Here is an 18,816-nt window from a genome sequence, read left to right on the forward strand (position 1 = left end):
ATGATGTTTTTGGAAATACATTCATATTGAACCTTTTTTCCTTCACTCTCATTCCATTGAGACCAAGGTTTTTCAATAAAAACATTATATTTTTTCAAGCTTAGGAATAAAAGGAACATTAGTTATAGCATCTCAAATTCCTCTATCAATTGACTCAACAAAACTTTTCATTCTAACCTTTCATAATTGATAGTTCAGCCCACAAAGGTGGTCTGTTTGTAGACGCACATTCCCCAAAGGGTAGTTTTTCAGCCATTTTCCAAAAAGGTTTAGGATCAAAAGTTGAGTATCTTTCAAGAAGTTAGCTCTTGATGTTAATTATTAGAATGTATGGCTGAAACAAGAGGAGGGTGAATTGTTTTCGCAAGATTTTCGCAAGACTGGAGTAGAATGAAAAGATTAGTTAAATCAATCAATTGATTTATTTGTTCAACTAGTTATTTAATAGATTAATAGTTTCGTAAAAAATATAAACCTGTTGTTTTTATGAATCAACTAATTATTTAATGCAAAACACTATTTAAAACAGTTTATCATAGTAGGGCAGAGAGATTCACATAGAGAAATTCATACTGGTCCAATCTTAACCAAGAGCTACATCTAGTCTCCAACAAACCACTAAGAATTCATTAAGTAATAAAAATCAGATTACAACACAACCAAAAGTGTGGATCTTGAACCCCTACAGAACACACAACACTTTCAACGAAAAATAGTTTCCATAAACACTATATGAAACTGTTTTACACACAATACAAAATTAAAATAATGAATTAAAATACACCTAGGTTGTATACAGTTGAAGAACAATAGAATAGAAAACCCATAATCTTATTTCACACATAAGTAATGATTCAAGACTCCAAGAATGATTAAAAGCCCTTTGATCTTCTCTCTTGAAAAACATTTTTAATAAACTCTCTTCTTCTTTTGAAATGATAAAAAAATAGTCTTTATATAAAATTTAAAAGATGGTTTAAACAATTTGATCATAAAATAAAATATGTTAAAAACATTTAAAAATAGTTTGAAAATCATAACAGAATTCTGTTAAAATGACTTAATTGATTTTTAAAACAAACTGATTATTTTCAATTTCTATTAAAAATTGAACATAAAAAGTCAATTCATTTATCGAAATAACTAACTGATTTTGCTTTATAGAAAAGGTAAAAGAAAATAAATCATTTTAAAAACCTTAAGTGTAATTCAATCGGTTGTTGCGATAAATCAACCTGTTGAAAAACTTATTGTAGTCACTAGAGTTGAACACAAGTTTTTTTCAACTGATTTAAAACACGAAACAACTAACTAAAATTAACACATATTTGAAAAAAAAATTCAAATCATACGAACTTGGATCATAACTAAGTACAAATTAAAAACTCCAAATCTACCTAACTACACACAATAGCAGATTCAAGCTGGATTTGGAAATTATCAAAACATCTTATTCAACAGAAACTCGTAACAAAATCTAAACCATAATATTTTCCCAAGATTTTGGGAGCATAAGAACCTTTAAAAAGACACAAACTTCAACAAGAAGGGGAGAAGCTTCATTGGGTTTTTTTAGTTTCTTTTCTTCTTTGTAATTCTTTTATTTTTTTCTCCGCATGGAATGCTAAACCTTTTTTTTATTCCTTCGTAATCCCCCATTGAATTATGAGGTTTTGATCAATAAAATTTTAATTTTCAATTCTCTATAACAGATGTTTTTATCTTCTAATCTCCCGGAAAATTGGTTTTTGTGAGAGATTGCACTTGAAGGCATGATTGAAAGTCTTCCTTATCTTAAACTTTGGTTTCTTAGTTAGTTCATATTGTTCTAATTAATTTCTTGGACGCATGATTCAAGAGAGAGTAGATAAGCATTCCCATAGAGTATACGCATGGAACAAAGTGGGTATTGAGTAAACCAGTAGACACATGCTTTATTGGTGAGTTTCAAGTTGAATCAAATTAACGCATGTTCAATCTGGTTTAGCTTTGTTTGAGGATTGAGAAAGGAATAATCTTTAGAGAACCTGTGAGGAATTCATTGGGTGGAAGAACTTGGGAGTCAACCTGCATTCTGTACTATTTCAAATCATCATTTATATTTTCTTGCTTAACAATCACAACCCCTTTTGCTTGACAGTTATTGCTAATTTTCATTGCTTGCATATAGGTTTTGAATTCTGTTCACTGGAGTCATTAATTGATTCGTTAAGAGACGACTTGGGGTCATCTGACCACTTCTATACTATCATGTTGCTAGCGTTAGGTAGTCTATCATTGCGTTAGACGGACTACGTCGAAATCTTTTTAATTCACTAGTGCAAAAAGAAGAAAAGGATACGCTTTATTTAGTGCGGCTTTTGCGCTAACCGCTTTCGAAAAAAACGCGGTGGCATTTTTGAAATTATTTTGATTTACGAATGCGGTTATTTGAATAACCGCATTCGTAAATCAAAGCGCTTGATTTACGAATGCGGTTATTTGAATAACCGCACTTGTAAATCAAAGCGCTTGATTTACGAATGCGGTTATACCTTTAACCGCATTCGTAAATCCTTTTTTGCCTTAAATTTTGAAGCGCGCCACACACAATTTCAAACTTTATTTCTCGTCTTTGCCTTCGTTTCGCGTTTGCACTCTGAGTTCGTCTCCTTCTACCGCATCTGCATTCCATTTGTGCAATGTAAGTTTCTTGAACTCTCTTTTTTCCTCTTCATCTTCACAAATATATGCATAAATGTTTTTCGTTTTTCTTATATATATTTTTTTCCTTGCATTAGTGGTCTCGAAGCACTCTTTCATTGTCTTCGTGGTTTCTTGTGGATTTTTTGGTTTGCTCCGTTGCTGTCGCTTCTGCTGCCGCCACCGTTGTTCGCTCCCGTGACTCTTCATCAATCTAGGCTTCACACAAGATTGACGATGTTTTAAAATTTTTAATTTTTTTTAATGATTCGGCATATACAAGTGCGGTTAAAGCAAATAACCGCACTTGTAAATGGTATTTATAAATGCGGCTATATAGCCGCATTTATATTTTTTGATTTACAAGTGCGTGTTGATCAAATGCGGTTATAAAGCCGCATTTATAAATTCAAAACAACCGCATTTGTTTTATGTTTCTGCACTAGTGATTTGACTACTAAACGACAACTATCAGTATTCTCACAATAACTTCTTATACTTTATTAATGTCTCATAGTTTAATCTCTACGAGTCGATTAAGAATGTTTTTCAAAGAAGGTTCTGATACAAAGTAGCATTCATCAACATTCAAAAGCTCCATTTGGTATTACCAATGATACATATACATCTTAGAAATAAAGAAAGAGTGGTTTACTCATATCATGATAATACATAACAAAGGATGTTAACAAAAAGTCATGAACCTATAATAAAGCTTTGGCCATGATGTCGTAAAATGCACAATCTACAATAGTCCTATTTGAAAACCTATGTAAGGAAGCACTACTATGCATAAAAGAATAAGGTTATGAGACATAACTAACAAGTCTCACATGCATGAGAAAAGAGTTGAAAATCTTTTAATACTTAAGTTGTAATTCTTCTCCAGAAAAATATATATATATTGTAAATTATTCACTATTGTGAAGTGATCCCTTAAGATGTTTCTATGAAAGGGCTATTATAACCTTCGTTGACGAGGTAAAATGGAAGTGTGTAGAGAGAATTACATAAAACCTTAATAAATGCACTATGACTCATAAAAAGCTTATATCACAAGGTGAGGTGATTATGATACAATGGTGAGGTTACGTGAATAGAGAATAAACAAACAAAAACCTAAAAGAGATATTGTCACTCATGTAGACCTCATGAAGTGGAGCAAAGGTTCTCATAATTCTGTTAGTAACAACAAGAAAACGTTCTCATGACAAGAGTGTTGGAATGGAGATAAAGTCAACAAAGGAAAATCTAGTCAAGGCACCAATGTCTCAATTATGCACATACATCTTAACTTATCTCATAAAGGATAAAGGAATATCAAAAAGAGGAAAGAAGGATGCATTTTCATATAGATAACTTACATTATATAGTATTGGATAATGAATATCCTCGCAAGAAATTGTAATAATTAAATCGTTAAAAAAACCAATAACATGATCAAAAAATGTAAAAAATAGTTAAATTAGTTAATAAAAAAAGTAGGTATAATTACCTTATTCATCCCTGCATTTAGGGTCAATATTCAATTTAGTACAGTGGTTTTTAAAAAAATCAATTTAGTTTCTATGTTTTTTAAAATATATCCAAATTGGTCCTTTCTGTTAAGTCTGACCTTATGGTGTCAAGTGTTGCTTATGTGATAGAGAGAAGTGCTCATGTGGACCGTCAATTTAAAGACATATCAGATTGAGTGTTGTGTGAGGTGTCATGAGATTGGGTTTGGCAGAGATTAAAGTGTGAGGGGTAGGGTTTCTTTTTGTTGTGAACATTTTTGGATGGTGGTTTCTTCACATATACGAGGGTCTTCACAGATATGAGGGTTGTTTGTGGTGGAGTTCGGTGTTGTGGATTTGTTGGTAGGGGAGGACTAAATAGCTTTTGTGATTCCTTCCTAGATTTGTTCCTTGATTCCTTATTGTTTGTTGTTTCGTTAAGTGGGAATGTCTACCTATAGGTCTGCATCTGTATCATCATGCAATTATAATCAGATGGAAGTGCACAACTGATCTAATTGAAGCCATGGTGGTGGGAGCAAGACCACATTGGCTGCTCCCATTTGCAATTGTGGGGAATTTGCAGTTTTGAGAACAACAACAATTGTCAAAAATGGTGGGAGGCAATTTTGGAGGTGTCCAAAGTACAATGTGAGATGTATTGAATTGTGTTTTATGAAGAAATATGCATTGGTATTGATTGTTTTGGTTATCATTTTATCTAATACAAAGTAGAAGTGGCGTAAGCATGGGATGCAATTTCTTCAGATGGTGCATTCAAGACACTGGGGATGACAAAGATGAAACTATTGCTAGACAAAGAAACAAGATCTGTAGTTTGGAAAAACCTCTGAAGATGTCAAGAAAGTGGATTAAGATGTTATTAATAGGGTTGTCTGTTGTTGTTGTAATAAACATTGTCATGTTGACTATTTGCTTAAAATTTCCATGACTGACGTATCAATGTTTATTTTGGGATTATGATTGAATGAGTTAATTTAATATGTATTAGTGTCTTAAGTTTAATCTGTCCAGGTTATCCCCAAATCTATATCAATGCAAAATGAATTTGAATGAACCAAATATTTGATGTGTTGTATAATGCTCCAGAATCAGATAAAGCAAAATGAAATTTTAAACCAACATAAAATTTTAATTTCTATTTTAGTATCAAGTAATGTGCTATATAATATAAAATTTAACCTTAAAGGAAATGAAATAATCAGAGGCATTTGGAATGAAGCAAACTTAATTATCATAGAACCTGATAACATTAATGTACTGCAAAAATTACCAAATACATTGACTACATGAATGTAAATGTCATTCCAAAATACATTAGCAGGAGCCTGCAATAATTGGTTTTCTAAATACACAACTATGGTGAAATCAGTGGGTTCCAAAAGCAGTCATGGCTTCCAAAACCGGCCTTTCATGGAGTGTAAGTGAAGCCTCATGTTGGGTCTTGAAAATTTTGCACCTGATCTTGTTGTCCTTCGAGCTGGCTGAGATTGTAGTGAAACTGTTGGTTGAGTAGGGGGAGATGGTGGAGGGGTGCGGTTGGAGCTGCCTGACATGGAGCTTTCTAAGATGGGCATGATGCACTTAGAGCTGCCTGAGTTGGAGTTTGCTAAGATGGGCCTGATGCATTTAGAGTTGCCTGACTTGGAGCTTGCTGATATAGCCCTGGTGCAGATGGACTTGCCTCCATTGGAGCTTGGTGTGCAAATGGACTTACATCATTACTTCTCATTTTTGGATACTGACTTAAAGAAGACTCCAACCTCCCACTCAACCATTTAGTACTCAACAAATCAACCTTAAACTACCTAGTACAAATATGTACATCATTTATTTTTCTTAACTGCCAACATCTTGTTGAGGGTAAGAACCCACAATATGCATACCATTAACAGTGTCCTTGTGCTCCAATACAACACACACGAACTCTCGTATTATTATTTTTTTTACTAATTTAAAGTTCCTCCCTAAAATGGACAACATAAGTTCTAATGGAATCTTTAAATGCTTCCTTGTCTGTAAAATAGGTACCCAAATCCCAGGAAAAATATGCCATGTTTTTTGGCATTTCAAAGGATGGAAATTTACCACCAGTACTCATATCCTCCTCACCATCTTCAACTTCGTCCATGCTGTCTAACTTTTATGATTCCCACTCTGTATCTAACAACCCTCTATCATGCACAAATGTTCCTTCACTTTCATCATCATCAACACCTAAATTCTGCAAATCATCTGTAGAATTTGGTTTTAAACCTTTTATGGGATTACTGGCCTGCTTTTTACTTACCCTGACTCTCACCCTCACCCTCACCCTTATCTCTAGTACCCTCACTCTGAACTTCAATTTCACCTTCAATAAATTCAACTTCCCTTAACCAAGAAGGATCTTCTGACACATGCCCACCATCATTATCCCCACCATCCTGATCACATTCCATGTCTTCATGAATAGCCACACCAATACCCTGACCACCATGACCTTCCTTCTCCTCCTCATCCTCCTCAACCTCACCACCATGATCCTCAACATGACCTTCAACACCTTCAGGTTCCACACCAGCACAACCTTCCTCCTCCTCATCATCTCCCTCAACCACACCTTCCACACCATGATGCTCACCAATGTCCTCACCACCATCATCCTCAACATGACTTTCAACACCTTCAAGTTCCACACCAGCACGACCTTCCTCCTCCTCCTCATCACCCTGAACCACACCTTCCACACCACGATCCTCAACATCACCTTCGGGTTCCACACCAGCACAACCTTCCTCTTCATCATCATGACGTTGCACACCATCCTCAACATCACCTTCAACAACCACACTTTCCACACCATCATGCTCACCAATATCATCTTCCACACCACCAGCATCACCTAAAACCAACATCACTTTTGTCTCTGAAACAATGTGCAGTAAAAATAAATGAACTTCAACATATGTATTTGCAATTTTCAGCATTTCTATTGCACCACCACCATCAACCAGAAGTTGCAGTATATTTTACAACCCTTCATAACCTCCACGTGAATACCGCATCTCCTGTACTGTTAAAAACCTCATCTCCTTTACAATGCCAAGTATGCCAAGTATTTCAAGGTAACTCCAACTATCAGAATAACATGACCATGTTGACACCTCACACCTCACACAACACCTAATTCCACTTCTCTTTGCCACATAAACAACACTTGACACCGTAAGATGAGACTTAATAAAAAAGACCAATTTGGATACATTTTTAAAAATATAAGGACCAAATTTATTTTTTAAAAAACTACTGTACTAAAATGAATTTTAACCTTAAATGTAGAGATGAATAAGATAATTATACAAAAAAGAGTAATAATAACTACGATTTAATTGTTGTTTTTTTTTTCTAAAGAAAGCAAAGTATTGTCAATTTTCATTTCATGAAAATTATTTTTAAACAATATTATTATGTATTATTGAATCTTAGACTTAAATGTTTTACTTTTATGCAGATGTGTTATTTTTCGTTTTTATCATTATTAAATTATAATATTATATTTTTTAAAATTAATTTAAATAGTTCAATTATATTATTTTATTATTATAAATTGAAATCATAGTTTACTCATTGGTTTATCCCATAAACCTTGAATTGGTATCTTAACTAGTTCAATATCGATTTGATTTGAGCTAATCATAGGGAGATAATCATAGATTTAACCAATAAACCTTAATTAGTCTGATATTTGAACCAGTTCATCAAACGATATGATGAGATATGACTACATATAATTTGGTGTTTTATTCATGGGGTACAAAGCGTCTCCAAACTAGCATTTCAACTCTCACTCATCAACTCAATAAATTAATATTTTAATTATATTCAATTTATTTTTTATTTAAAATATTATTATATTATTATAATAGATTTTCAATAGAAGGGTGTCAAAGTAATTTTTTTTTAAAATATACAACCTATTCAAAACTGTTAAATATATCTGCAACTACATGGAGGAAATATAATTTTGAAAGGCAGGATAAACCATGGATAAAAATATGTGCTGACTTATTATTATTGTTGCTTGTCACTGTGAACAGCAATAAATATATGCTATTATGAACCAAATATAAACACAAGATGCAGAAGAGCAATGCCTTTTCAATTGACACTATTACATTATTGTTATCTGATGATGATGATGATGCTGCTGCTGCTTGCAGATCAATAATACTGAGTATATAATATGTACAGGCTTTTTTTTGGCAAATAAGAGGATCCAAAACAAACAAGCTAATCCAACAATTTTTTGGAAGAATCAATTTCTTTTCTTGCCTTGAAAGAATGTAATTCCTCTATTCCCTGTTAAGACACGATAAAGGAAACAAAATAATATAAGCTACCATAGTATGGCAAGAGATTCAATTCAATATAAAACGAACTAAACTAGCATTGCAAATTATACTGCATGAAACTCAAAGATTTACACCATCAACACTGCTCTCAGGAGTTCAACTTTTGTCACATCTAGAATCCTATATACCTATTATCACTCTTCCAAATATATTCCTACCAGAGTATTTTCTTTTTCCTTGCAGCAACCAAGTAAAACAAATTTGTAAACATGGTATTTGAGGATAACTTCTTCACAATCTTCATAAAATAAAATTGCCTTCTAACAAGCACAAAGAAAATATAAATAATATACACCTTATCTAGACTTTGGACAGAACACAAAATCTATGTGGAAGGTGTTGGAACTCGAAGTACTTGTTGCAGAAAGCGTGCTGCAAGACGTTGAGTGATTCCCCCCATAACACGTTCCCCAAGTCTGCGTGCCTCAGGTTGCTGAAGAACCTGTTCATGTGAAAACATAAATTTATATAAAATTAAACTAGTAACAAATTTTATTAAGAAAAATGAAACCGAGGGTCAAATATAAAATGCCTTATATTCACTTCAACAAAATATTTAAAATTATTTCATTTAACATTAAATTCAATATTTGCACAGCTGGGCCCTTCGATCACCAGAGTGACATCAAACTAATTTGGTTGGTTTCACCGACCTCCATTGTCCCTGTTGCGACCTCCTTTCTCATATTTTAAAAAGTATAAAATCCACATCCAAATGACCAAATAATAGCGCAAATCTCTCGGTTTTGTAAAGTTAAGTTACATATCGATTTTGTAAAATTAAGTTAAATATTGGATGGATGCCAAATAAGAACGCAAATCTTTGGTTTTGTAAAGTTAAGTTAGATGAGATTTTGTAAATTTAAGTTAAATGTCGCCTCTTAAAAGAAAATCTTATTGATAAAAGTTAACATTAAATGATAATAGTAAAATATCATAAGAAAGTGTTCAACATTGGAATAAGCTAGATTTTTAACTTTGTGTTCTATTGTGCAAATCTGTGGAACCCAATATATTGGGAACCATCAAATGACTCATAACGTGTAAACCCTTTTGGAACAATGCTCAAAACACTTTTGCAAATGACATTCAGCAGTTTTATGTTTATGCCCATAAGCTAGCATCTCTTAAACAAACTGATTACAAAATGGCATCTTTCATTGCTAAAAGTTAATCTCCTATTAAGGAATTAAAGATGTTCTAAGATATTTGTTGGAGATCTCACATAATTAGAAATTAAAACATTTTATACCATATATAAACCTTATCTTATAAACTAATTTTATGAGGTTTTCTAAACATAAAGCCATATTTTGATCTTAATAAGGAGTCTCTTCAATAGAAAGTTCAACCCTTAAAAAGTTGAAATCTTCAAGAATCTGCTGAATCTTCTACCATGATATCTACTAGTGGAAGGGGAGGTCATGGCAATAGAGAACGATGTGGTGGTATGTAAAAGGACGTGTCACATTTAAAGAGAATTTCTACTCTCTACATGATTTTCCTAATATCTCCAAATTTGAAACAATTGAACCAAAGTTTTTTAATGAAGAATATCAAGAATATGTGAGCTTAAAAACCAGCAACCTAGCCCAATCTTCCACAAATCCTAGTTAGTCAACAATTTGCATTTCATAACCGGTGGAAAGTCAAACTTTATGGATAACTAATTCACGTACTTCTCTAATCATACACTTCTTTGTTCTCTTCTATTTCTTCTCCAAAAAATTTCTCACCTTATAACCTTAGTCAATGGATCTAAGGTTGTTTCTCAAGAAGTTGGTCAAGTTTTTCTTTTTCCCTCTATAAACTTTAAATTTATTTTATTTGTTCCTACCTAGCCCTTTAACTTTATTTCTTCAAGTCAATTAACCAAGTCATTAAACTATTCAGTAACTTTTTATGGAATTCATTTATTACACGGGTTTAGGGTTTAGGTACAGGTCCATTGATTGGCACAGAACAAGAATATAGAGGATTATACAATTTTAGAACCAATTCACCTGTGTTTTGTTTTCCGTCTCAATCTCTCAAACTTCTGGCCCGATCACTTGGGTCATACACACTTATCAAAATTAAAACAAATGATTCCTAAACTTACCAAACTTCAAGACCTAGACTGAGTCGTGTCAATAAGGGAAACATGTTACGTCCTCTTCTCCCAAGCAACATGAATCAAGATGACACTGTTTATTTTTCTTTGTCATTCATTTTGTTATGACATTTGAGGACCAAATCCTATCCGACTTAAATATTTGTTTAGATTAATTGGTGAACATTCAAAATGCATTTTCTGTATTTAATGAGAGATCTTTGTGACGTGTTTTGGTTGGATTGTGTTTTGTTTTGTTCATGACATATCTCCAAATTTGGACAAACTGCTAACAAGAGTCATCAAATGTGTCTTGTAGGATACTCTCATCTCCAAAAAGTATATCGTTGTTGTTCTCCTTAAACAAAATTATGTCTGTGAGTGTCAAATCTTTTGAAGAGACTCCTTCATTTCACTCTTCCACACAAGAAGTTGACTCTGTCCAACAAGTCTTCCCTATTCCATTACTTGAACCCTTGGTCTTCCTAGCTCATTACGCCCTCGATCAAGCAATACTCTAGGTTTTTCTCGTAGTTCTAGTACACTGAAACTATCATCGCCACCTACTGATACCTACCAATGCAGGCTATGAGTGATTGGCCAAATGTTACATGGTTAAGTTGAGCCATTAAAGTTGGACCAAATAGTGAAGTTGATCACCTTAAAACTAAATTGGTGGGAAAATGATACACTCAAATATATGGCCTTGATTACGGTAATACTTTTCTCTTATGGCAAAAATTACTATTGTCCAACTATTTTTTTCCATGGCAGTTGTTTGCCATTGGCCTCTCCATCAATTAAATATCAATAATATTTTCCTTCATGGTGATCTGGAAGAAGAAATCTACATGGAACAACCTCCTAGATTTGTTGCTTAGAGGGACTGTGGGTTGGTTTGTAAATTGGGTCGGTTTCTCTATAGTCTCAAGCAATCTCCTTGCATTCGATTTGGAAATATTAGTCATAGTGTTCAAATCTTTGGGCTAAAATGCACTGAAGTGGATCATTGGGTTTTTAATGTCATGCATCTCTTGGAAAATGTGTTTACTTAATTGTGTATGTAAATGAGATTTTCATAATAGGGAATGATGTCACTAAAATCACTCGGCTAAAGAAGCATTTTTGTGCACCCACTTTCAAACCAAAGATCTTGGATGCCTTAAGTATTTTCTAGGCATTGGAGACTCAATCAAAGAATGATATCGTAATTTTAAAAAGAAAATATACATTAGATATCTTAAAAGAAAGAGGCATGATTGAGTAGACTCATAGGCAGTCCTATGGATCCAAACCTGAAACTAATTACCAAATAAAATGAATGTTTCTAACCTACAGTGATATAGAAGACTTGTCGAAAAACTCATTTATTTCTCTATTACTAGACCTGACTTGTCTTATATTGTTGATGTAGTTAGTCAGTTTAAGTACACACCTTGCATTAATCAGTGGAATGTTATTCACATCCTCAAGATACCTCAAAAATGCTCCAAGACAAAATTTACTATATAAAGATAAGGGAAATATCCAAATCTCTAGGTATTGTGGTGCTAACCCGTAGGATCTCTCGTATACAAACATTTCAATACTGAATATTATGTTTTCATTGGAGGGAATATTGTTTCATCATGTAAGAGTAAGAAACAAAATGTGGTTCCTCCATCAAATGTTGAAGCTAAGTATAAAGTGATGGCATCACTTGTGAACTTCAGTGCAATAAAACAATCCCTCAAAGAACTAAAACTTTATGAAATCCAGCAAATAAGGATGTATTGTGATAGTCAAGAACCCATCCATATTGCTTCCAATTCAGTATTTCATGAGAGAATCAAACACATGGATTTCCTGTCATTTTGCTAGAGAAAAGTTGTGAATAATAGGAAATTTGTCCTGAGTTTGTTAGCTCCAATGATTAACTTGAAGATATTTTGATAAAATCAATGAGAGGGCCTCAAATTCAGTTTATATGTTCTAAGATTAGTACATACAATCTGTATGCTCCAGTTTGAGGGAGATGCTTAAATAGTTTATACTATTCATTATAAAAGTTGTTTTGTGGTATTCCTATTTGTAATCTAAGTCTTACGGGTGAACTCTTTCCTTATTGCTTTTCCTCTCTCTTTGTACTTTCATTACAAGATACACACATCACTGTAATATGAATATGAATCTGAAGAGTGATTCAATATCTCTCAAGTTCCTTTTCTCCTATATTTTCTCAAGCCTTTTCTAAATTTAACTCCATTGTTTCAAGAGCATCTTCTTAATGGCATTTCCTATGTTAAATGTTAATTAAGTGACTATAGATGTTTTATAAAGTGCAGTATGGTGTTACACATGAATGCTAGATACTCAAACACCAGTGATAATCCCTATACACATTTGATAGAAAGGGGAATAATGAGAGGGTGTGGAAATTTTATTATAAAAGAAAATTTAAAAATTAGTTACTTGTTAGTTGCTAACTGCTAACAGTTGTTGCGGGAAGAGGGATGAACCTTTCTTTTAGGAAGTCTATATATCCTTTTCTTAAGAAGGAAGGATAGTAGTTTTGTGACAGGGAATGCCCTGTGTGAAAGGAAGTATTTTCCTTTATGAACCTGTGTTACGAAGTTTACTGAGAATTAATGCAGTTTTAAGGGACTGTCATTACAATTTCTCTTCTACCTTCTTTGGGAAGGCTCCTAACAATTTTGGTCTGAACTGTCAGATCTTTGAGGGGCATAATGGGAAGCAGAGTGAGTGCTATGGAGAAATGGGCCAGCAAACAGAGGAAGAATATTACAGACTTGAGAAAAGACAGGACTCTGGTAAAAGAAAGCATACCAGACAAAAAGCAAAGAGTTTTTTATTTTGGTAGATAGAGTTGTGGGGGGCTCTAGCATCATAAATAGACAATTGGAACTAATGATTCATAGGAGGTTACTTGAGGATGATTCCTGAGGAGTTGGAGAGGCACTGAATGAAACAATTTGCATCCATAGCATAAGGTTAACTGTGCTAGGGAAATACTATTTCAGAATTGATCCTGTGGGAGAGGGTGCTAGATGGTATCGATCATTTGGTCAAGAGATATACTCAACCTTACTTTTAGCCTGCGACCAATTTCCATAATTCAACCTTGAGGACAAGGTTGTTCCAGCAGGGACGAGTAATGATAGAAAGGGGAATAATGAGAGGGTGTGGAAATTTTATTATAGAAGGAAATTTAAAAATTAGTTAGCAGTTAGCTGTTAACAACTGTTGCAGGAAGGGGGCTGAGACTTTCTTTTAGGAAGTCTATATATTCTTTTCTTATATGGAAGATGAGAAGGAAGGATAGTAGTTTTGTGACAGGGAATGCTCTGTGTGAAAGGAAGCATTTTCCTTTGTAAACCTATGTTAGGAAGTTTACCGAGAACTAATACAGTTTTGAGGGACTTTCCCTACAATTTCTCTTCTGCGTTTTACCTTCTTTGTGAAGGCTCCTAGCGATATCCCTGTATCACTTTTATTGCATCCACAATGATTAATACTGACTTTGAAACACGGATATTTGTTTTAATTTTGGTTTTGGATTTGTGCTTACAGGAATCTCAAATTAGCATGTGTTTCAGTCTCAAATAAATCTTTAATGTAATCTTATAATAATTTTTTATTTTGTATGCAATCAGTGTAGCTGAAATCATATGCAGTAATATTTGTATCAGAGTTGTATGGTACTTGTCTTGTGTCTGCTACACAAAGTTGTTGATCAAGTGCTATAGTTGTGCTAATTTTTGTTACATGAGATATCAGTTCAATAATTAAATTAACACCTGCAGAATGTCTCTATGGTCTGTAAATGGTCCATGGTCTATAGAAATACAATAATGCAGAAAACACTGGATCTTACCTGTAGTATAGGTAGCAAAAGATCTGGATCAAAATCATCAGATGATTGCAGAAGTCCCCATATCCTGAATACTTGATCTCTAAGCTCTATCATGTTTTGTGTTTCACCTTCCGACATTATAATGGGTCCATTGGCATTGCCATTGAAAACAAGAGCCTTCATAAAATCAGGAACTGACTTGTATGTATCAGAAATTGTGCTAAGTGTAAAAGCTTCAGTCACACGAACAGCTTCTTTAATAACAAGGTTCCTGAGTTCTTCACCATCTGGACTCAATAATACCTTCAGGACAGGTTGTAAAGCCTCTTTTGCAGTGAAATCTCTGTCCATTCTCCCCTGCACTAGCAGGTTTTCCAGTCTACCCCACCTGCACTTGACTAGATCAATCTATATTCTAGCAAATTTACTCAAAAAAGTATTCTATCATCATGTTCGATCAATGAAATATAGACTTTAGATAGCTGTATGTATACCTGAATCTCCCATCCTGGAAAAGCAACTCTATAAGAGCATCTCTGAGGTATGGGTTTGGGTCTGTCAACAGCCGCTTGGCAAAATAAGGGTATGATGCCGCAAGAACCTTAAAATTGGGATCAGCATAAAGTGCTAAACCTTCTAAAACAGTGAGAGACCTCAATATTAAAGCATAGTAGGCTGGTACTGCCAAAAGAAAATGAAAAAAAGAACCCAAATCCAAACCATCAGATTCTGCAACAAATGGTAGATACAAGTAACAAAAAATATGTATTGAAATAGACAATTACATTACTCAACCATTGAAATTGAAAGTTCTAAGAAAAATAACTAAATGTTTTATTTTGTCTGTCACAGGTAGAATATAATTAATGTTGTCATCTATGTGTTTTTAGAAAGTGTGTATCTATCCCAGGCTGAAATGACTCAAGAATCACTATAAAAAGAAGTACAAGATGAAAATGAGAAATCAATAAAAAGCATACTGTTATCTCACCATTAAATGGAAATTGATACAAAACGTTTCCCAGACCATCCACTAGTGTCTTGAAGTTAAGTTCACTCACAGTATAATTAAGTGCATCATCAAAAAAGTCTCGTAGTGCTGGTACAATTGGTGACACATCAACATCAGGCGCTAGGAACTCAAGAGCGTAGTAGTCACGAGCCATAGCTTCATAGTCCCGGTTAACTAAGTGAACAACATGGCCAATTATGGCAGATCTTGCTTCTTCTGGAGTCTCACTCATCATCCCAAAATCAAGAAAAGCAAGCTTTCCCTCCGGTGTTGCTAAGAGATTCCCAGGATGTGGATCTGCATGGAAATATCCATACTCAAGTAGCTGTCTGAGGCTGCACTGAATGCCTGTATTAACCAGATCCAACACTTTTAGTCCTTGTCTCTCAATAGCCTCTTGCTCATTTAATTTGACTCCATCAACCCACTCCATCGTCAGTACTTTGGCACTTGTATAATCCCAGAAAACATCTGGGACACAGATATCTTCCTTGTCAGCATACAATTTTTTGAACCTCCTTGCATTTTGTCCCTCCTGCAGGAACCTGTCAAAATTTACATTCAATCCTGAAAAAGAATCTTACGTAATTTACAAATAAGTAGTTTTACTATTAACATATAGGGAACAAACATCCCATAACTACAAATGAAGAAAGCTACAACAACTAGATTCAAGCTTTTCACTAGACACAAGTCAATAGGCTAAAGATTTGATGTTTGATCCTTTTGATGTTTTAAAAACAAGATTTGGAAATGAAAAGAAAATTCAAAAATACATATGGAAATGATTGAAGAACTAACCTGCACATAGTTGAGCTCCTGAAATACTCTACGTGCAAATTCATCAATAAGCGCAACAACATCACTAGTGATTATGTCGACATATTTATTAATAAAAAACCCAAGACCTCTTATCAGGTAGAAGTCCAAGCCTATTGCTTCCTCGATACCAGGGCGTTGCACCTTCACAGCCACAAGTCTTCCTGAATACTTCAACTGAGCTTTATAAACTTGTCCCAAACTGGCTGCTGCTATGGGTGATGGTGATATAGAAGAGAAGACGGAGTCAAGAGATAGACCTAATTCCCTCTCAATGCATGCAAAGGCCTCCTCATCAGGAAATGTAGGCAAACCATCCTGGTAAAGTACATCCAGGATCAAAATTACCCTTACTTTTAATTCTTTAATACAAAACTTCATAGCAAAAATTATAATAACGGGCATATACCATCCTACACTACATCAGTGAATAAATTTCCACAATGCATTAACTTTGATCAAGTCCTATAAGAACCAAGACATTATACACAAAAGAGCATGCTATTTACGCTACATATTGATGAGTCACACAACCAAACTTCTTAGGCACCATTTGGATGGACATATTTTCATCCCTTTGTATAAAGCTAGTTGAAACAGTTTTTAAAATCCACATAAGTTGTCTGGTCTTACTTCCATAAGCTACAAGCTGAAGCTTATGAAAACAAGCCTTCGCAAAATTAACTCTTTCTTATTTTCAAACAATTATCTTCAATAAATCATCAAACTTCCATTCTTTACCCTAGTTGAAATGTTTATCCAAATAAGATTTATCTTCTTTTACTGTAATATAAGGTCTACTAAAACAAATACCAAGATTCTATTTTGAAAATATTCTCTATTGCACTTAATGAAGAGAAATGGGAAAGTAAACTGGATTAAACTTTTCATACTCACAAGTTCTCATTTAACTTCTTCAAAATCCTATATGCATTAATTCATTTTAACTTGTGGAAGAAACTTGATACATTTTACTTTCGATTTTCTTCTTCAAGTTTTCATGCATATTTTTATCTAAATCAATATTAACTCAAGTAGTTTCTCCAAACAAGGCCCTTAAAGGTAGTCAACCTCTAAAACATGCTCTAAAAATTTTTAATTTTGTAAAGTTACAATCATTAACTAATTAACAAACAAAAGAAACGCTGAATTTGAATGAAAACGAGTAAAAGGGAAGAAGAGAACACAACACTTGAAGCTCAGAAAGCTCTTCCAAATATTCCGGTGGGCATATGTCAGGCCTTGTGGACAATCCCTGACCCAATTTCACAAAAGTGGGACCCAGCTTCGTGAATATGTCCTTAAGCTCAGACGCACGAACTCTTCTATTCTGATCAAGCACTCCACTCCTCTGGTCCAGCAACAGCTTCAGCCCAAACGAACCCAACGCAACCAGAATCTGAAGGGTCCTCCGCACCACCTACCACAAAAAAGGGATCAACCAATCCTCAAAATCCGATTCGTACCCACGAAAGAACTTCCAAAAGGGTATCCAAAAAGGGTGTGAGAGAGAGAAGACCTTAACGGGTTGGGAGCCATACATGGACGCTATCAGTTGCGGGTTGTAGACGGTCGCATTGACCGCACGTGTCATGGCTCGGGCCTCGGCTTGCAAGTCATTGGCACGTGACAGGGTGAGTACCTGAATGGAGCTATTGTCTCTGGGCGCGGAAGGTGAAGGCGGTGCTTGGACCAGAGCAGCTTGTGGGGTGAGGCGCGTGAGTGTGGTGGTTCTGCTGCTGAAACGACGTCGTGGGAGGCGCTTGGAGAGAGGAATGGAACCGCGCGTCCATGAAGAACACGGCTGCCCCACCGTTGCCATGGTTGGTGTCGGGTTTGTCAATTCTGATTATGCCGTGGACACTCGGAAGTTAAATGGCAGTTATTTTTTTGGATGAACTGAAAATGAGTCAAACAAGTAATGGGGAAAGCATACACGAAATTGCATTTGGACCATTTGATTTTCATGACACAAAATTTTTTGTGCACGTCATTAATACTCATATGAAAACAAAATATTTTATATAATGAAATTTATTTCACACTAAAAAACCAACCATTTTACAATATTAAAAATATTATATTATAATAAAATAGTAATTCGTTTAAACATCAAATAGATAAAACTGGTTTCAAGTTATTCTTTTGTAATGCCGTATGATCCTTTATTTGTATTCTCATAGTTATGTACTTAAAGATAATCCGTACATGTCTAAATTGAGTGTGAGTAACGTTCTCTATTTATCTTTAAAAAAAACTCATTCATTTTTCTCCTAAATCAATTATTTTACAAAGTAACATTATTTATAGGTTTAAATTTCTTTTTATTCCTCATAATTCTTTGAATATAAAATTTAGTCCCTATAAAAAATTAATATATGTTATTAATCAAAAACACATTATTTTTTCTGTAATAATTTAATAATATAGAAGTATTAGATCAAAAT

The 18,816-nt window shown here is 34.2% G+C and overlaps 1 protein-coding gene across 2 annotated transcripts; it reads right to left on the bottom strand.

The window, feature by feature from the left end:
* Positions 1-8,225: 8,225 nt before the first annotated feature.
* Positions 8,226-18,512, bottom strand: LOC137823311 (protein ACTIVITY OF BC1 COMPLEX KINASE 3, chloroplastic). Of its 2 annotated transcripts, none has more exons than XM_068628393.2 (8): positions 17,889-18,512; positions 17,562-17,789; positions 16,352-16,687; positions 15,530-16,085; positions 15,033-15,219; positions 14,560-14,926; positions 8,889-9,035; positions 8,226-8,540 (listed from the first exon to the last, which is right to left on the bottom strand). In XM_068628393.2, exons 1-7 carry the CDS (start codon positions 18,189-18,191, stop codon positions 8,919-8,921), a joined length of 2,094 nt encoding a protein of 697 aa, XP_068484494.1. In that variant the 5' UTR covers positions 18,192-18,512; the 3' UTR covers positions 8,226-8,540; positions 8,889-8,918. The 2 variants fall into 2 exon arrangements, with proteins under 2 accessions (XP_068484494.1, XP_090149603.1); XM_090293477.1 differs by having other exon boundaries at positions 15,530-16,095; positions 17,560-17,789; positions 17,889-18,337.
* Between the last annotated feature and the right edge of the window lie 304 nt (positions 18,513-18,816).

Source organism: Phaseolus vulgaris, chromosome 8 (assembly GCF_051622355.1).
Source record: "Phaseolus vulgaris cultivar YP4 chromosome 8, ASM5162235v1, whole genome shotgun sequence".
Classification (NCBI taxonomy): domain Eukaryota; kingdom Viridiplantae; phylum Streptophyta; class Magnoliopsida; order Fabales; family Fabaceae; genus Phaseolus; species Phaseolus vulgaris.

Bases quoted from the DNA above. Each gene is read 5' to 3' on its own strand.
- LOC137823311 (XM_068628393.2), bottom strand. From the start codon at position 18,191: ATGGCAACGGTGGGGCAGCCGTGTTCTTCATGGACGCGCGGTTCCATT. The intron at 16,086-16,351 runs GTTAGTTCTTCA...AGGTTCCTGCAG, and splicing joins AGGAGCTCAACTATGTGCAG to GAGGGACAAAATGCAAGGAG. The intron at 15,220-15,529 runs GTGAGATAACAG...TTCTTTTGGCAG, and splicing joins GTATCAATTTCCATTTAATG to TACCAGCCTACTATGCTTTA.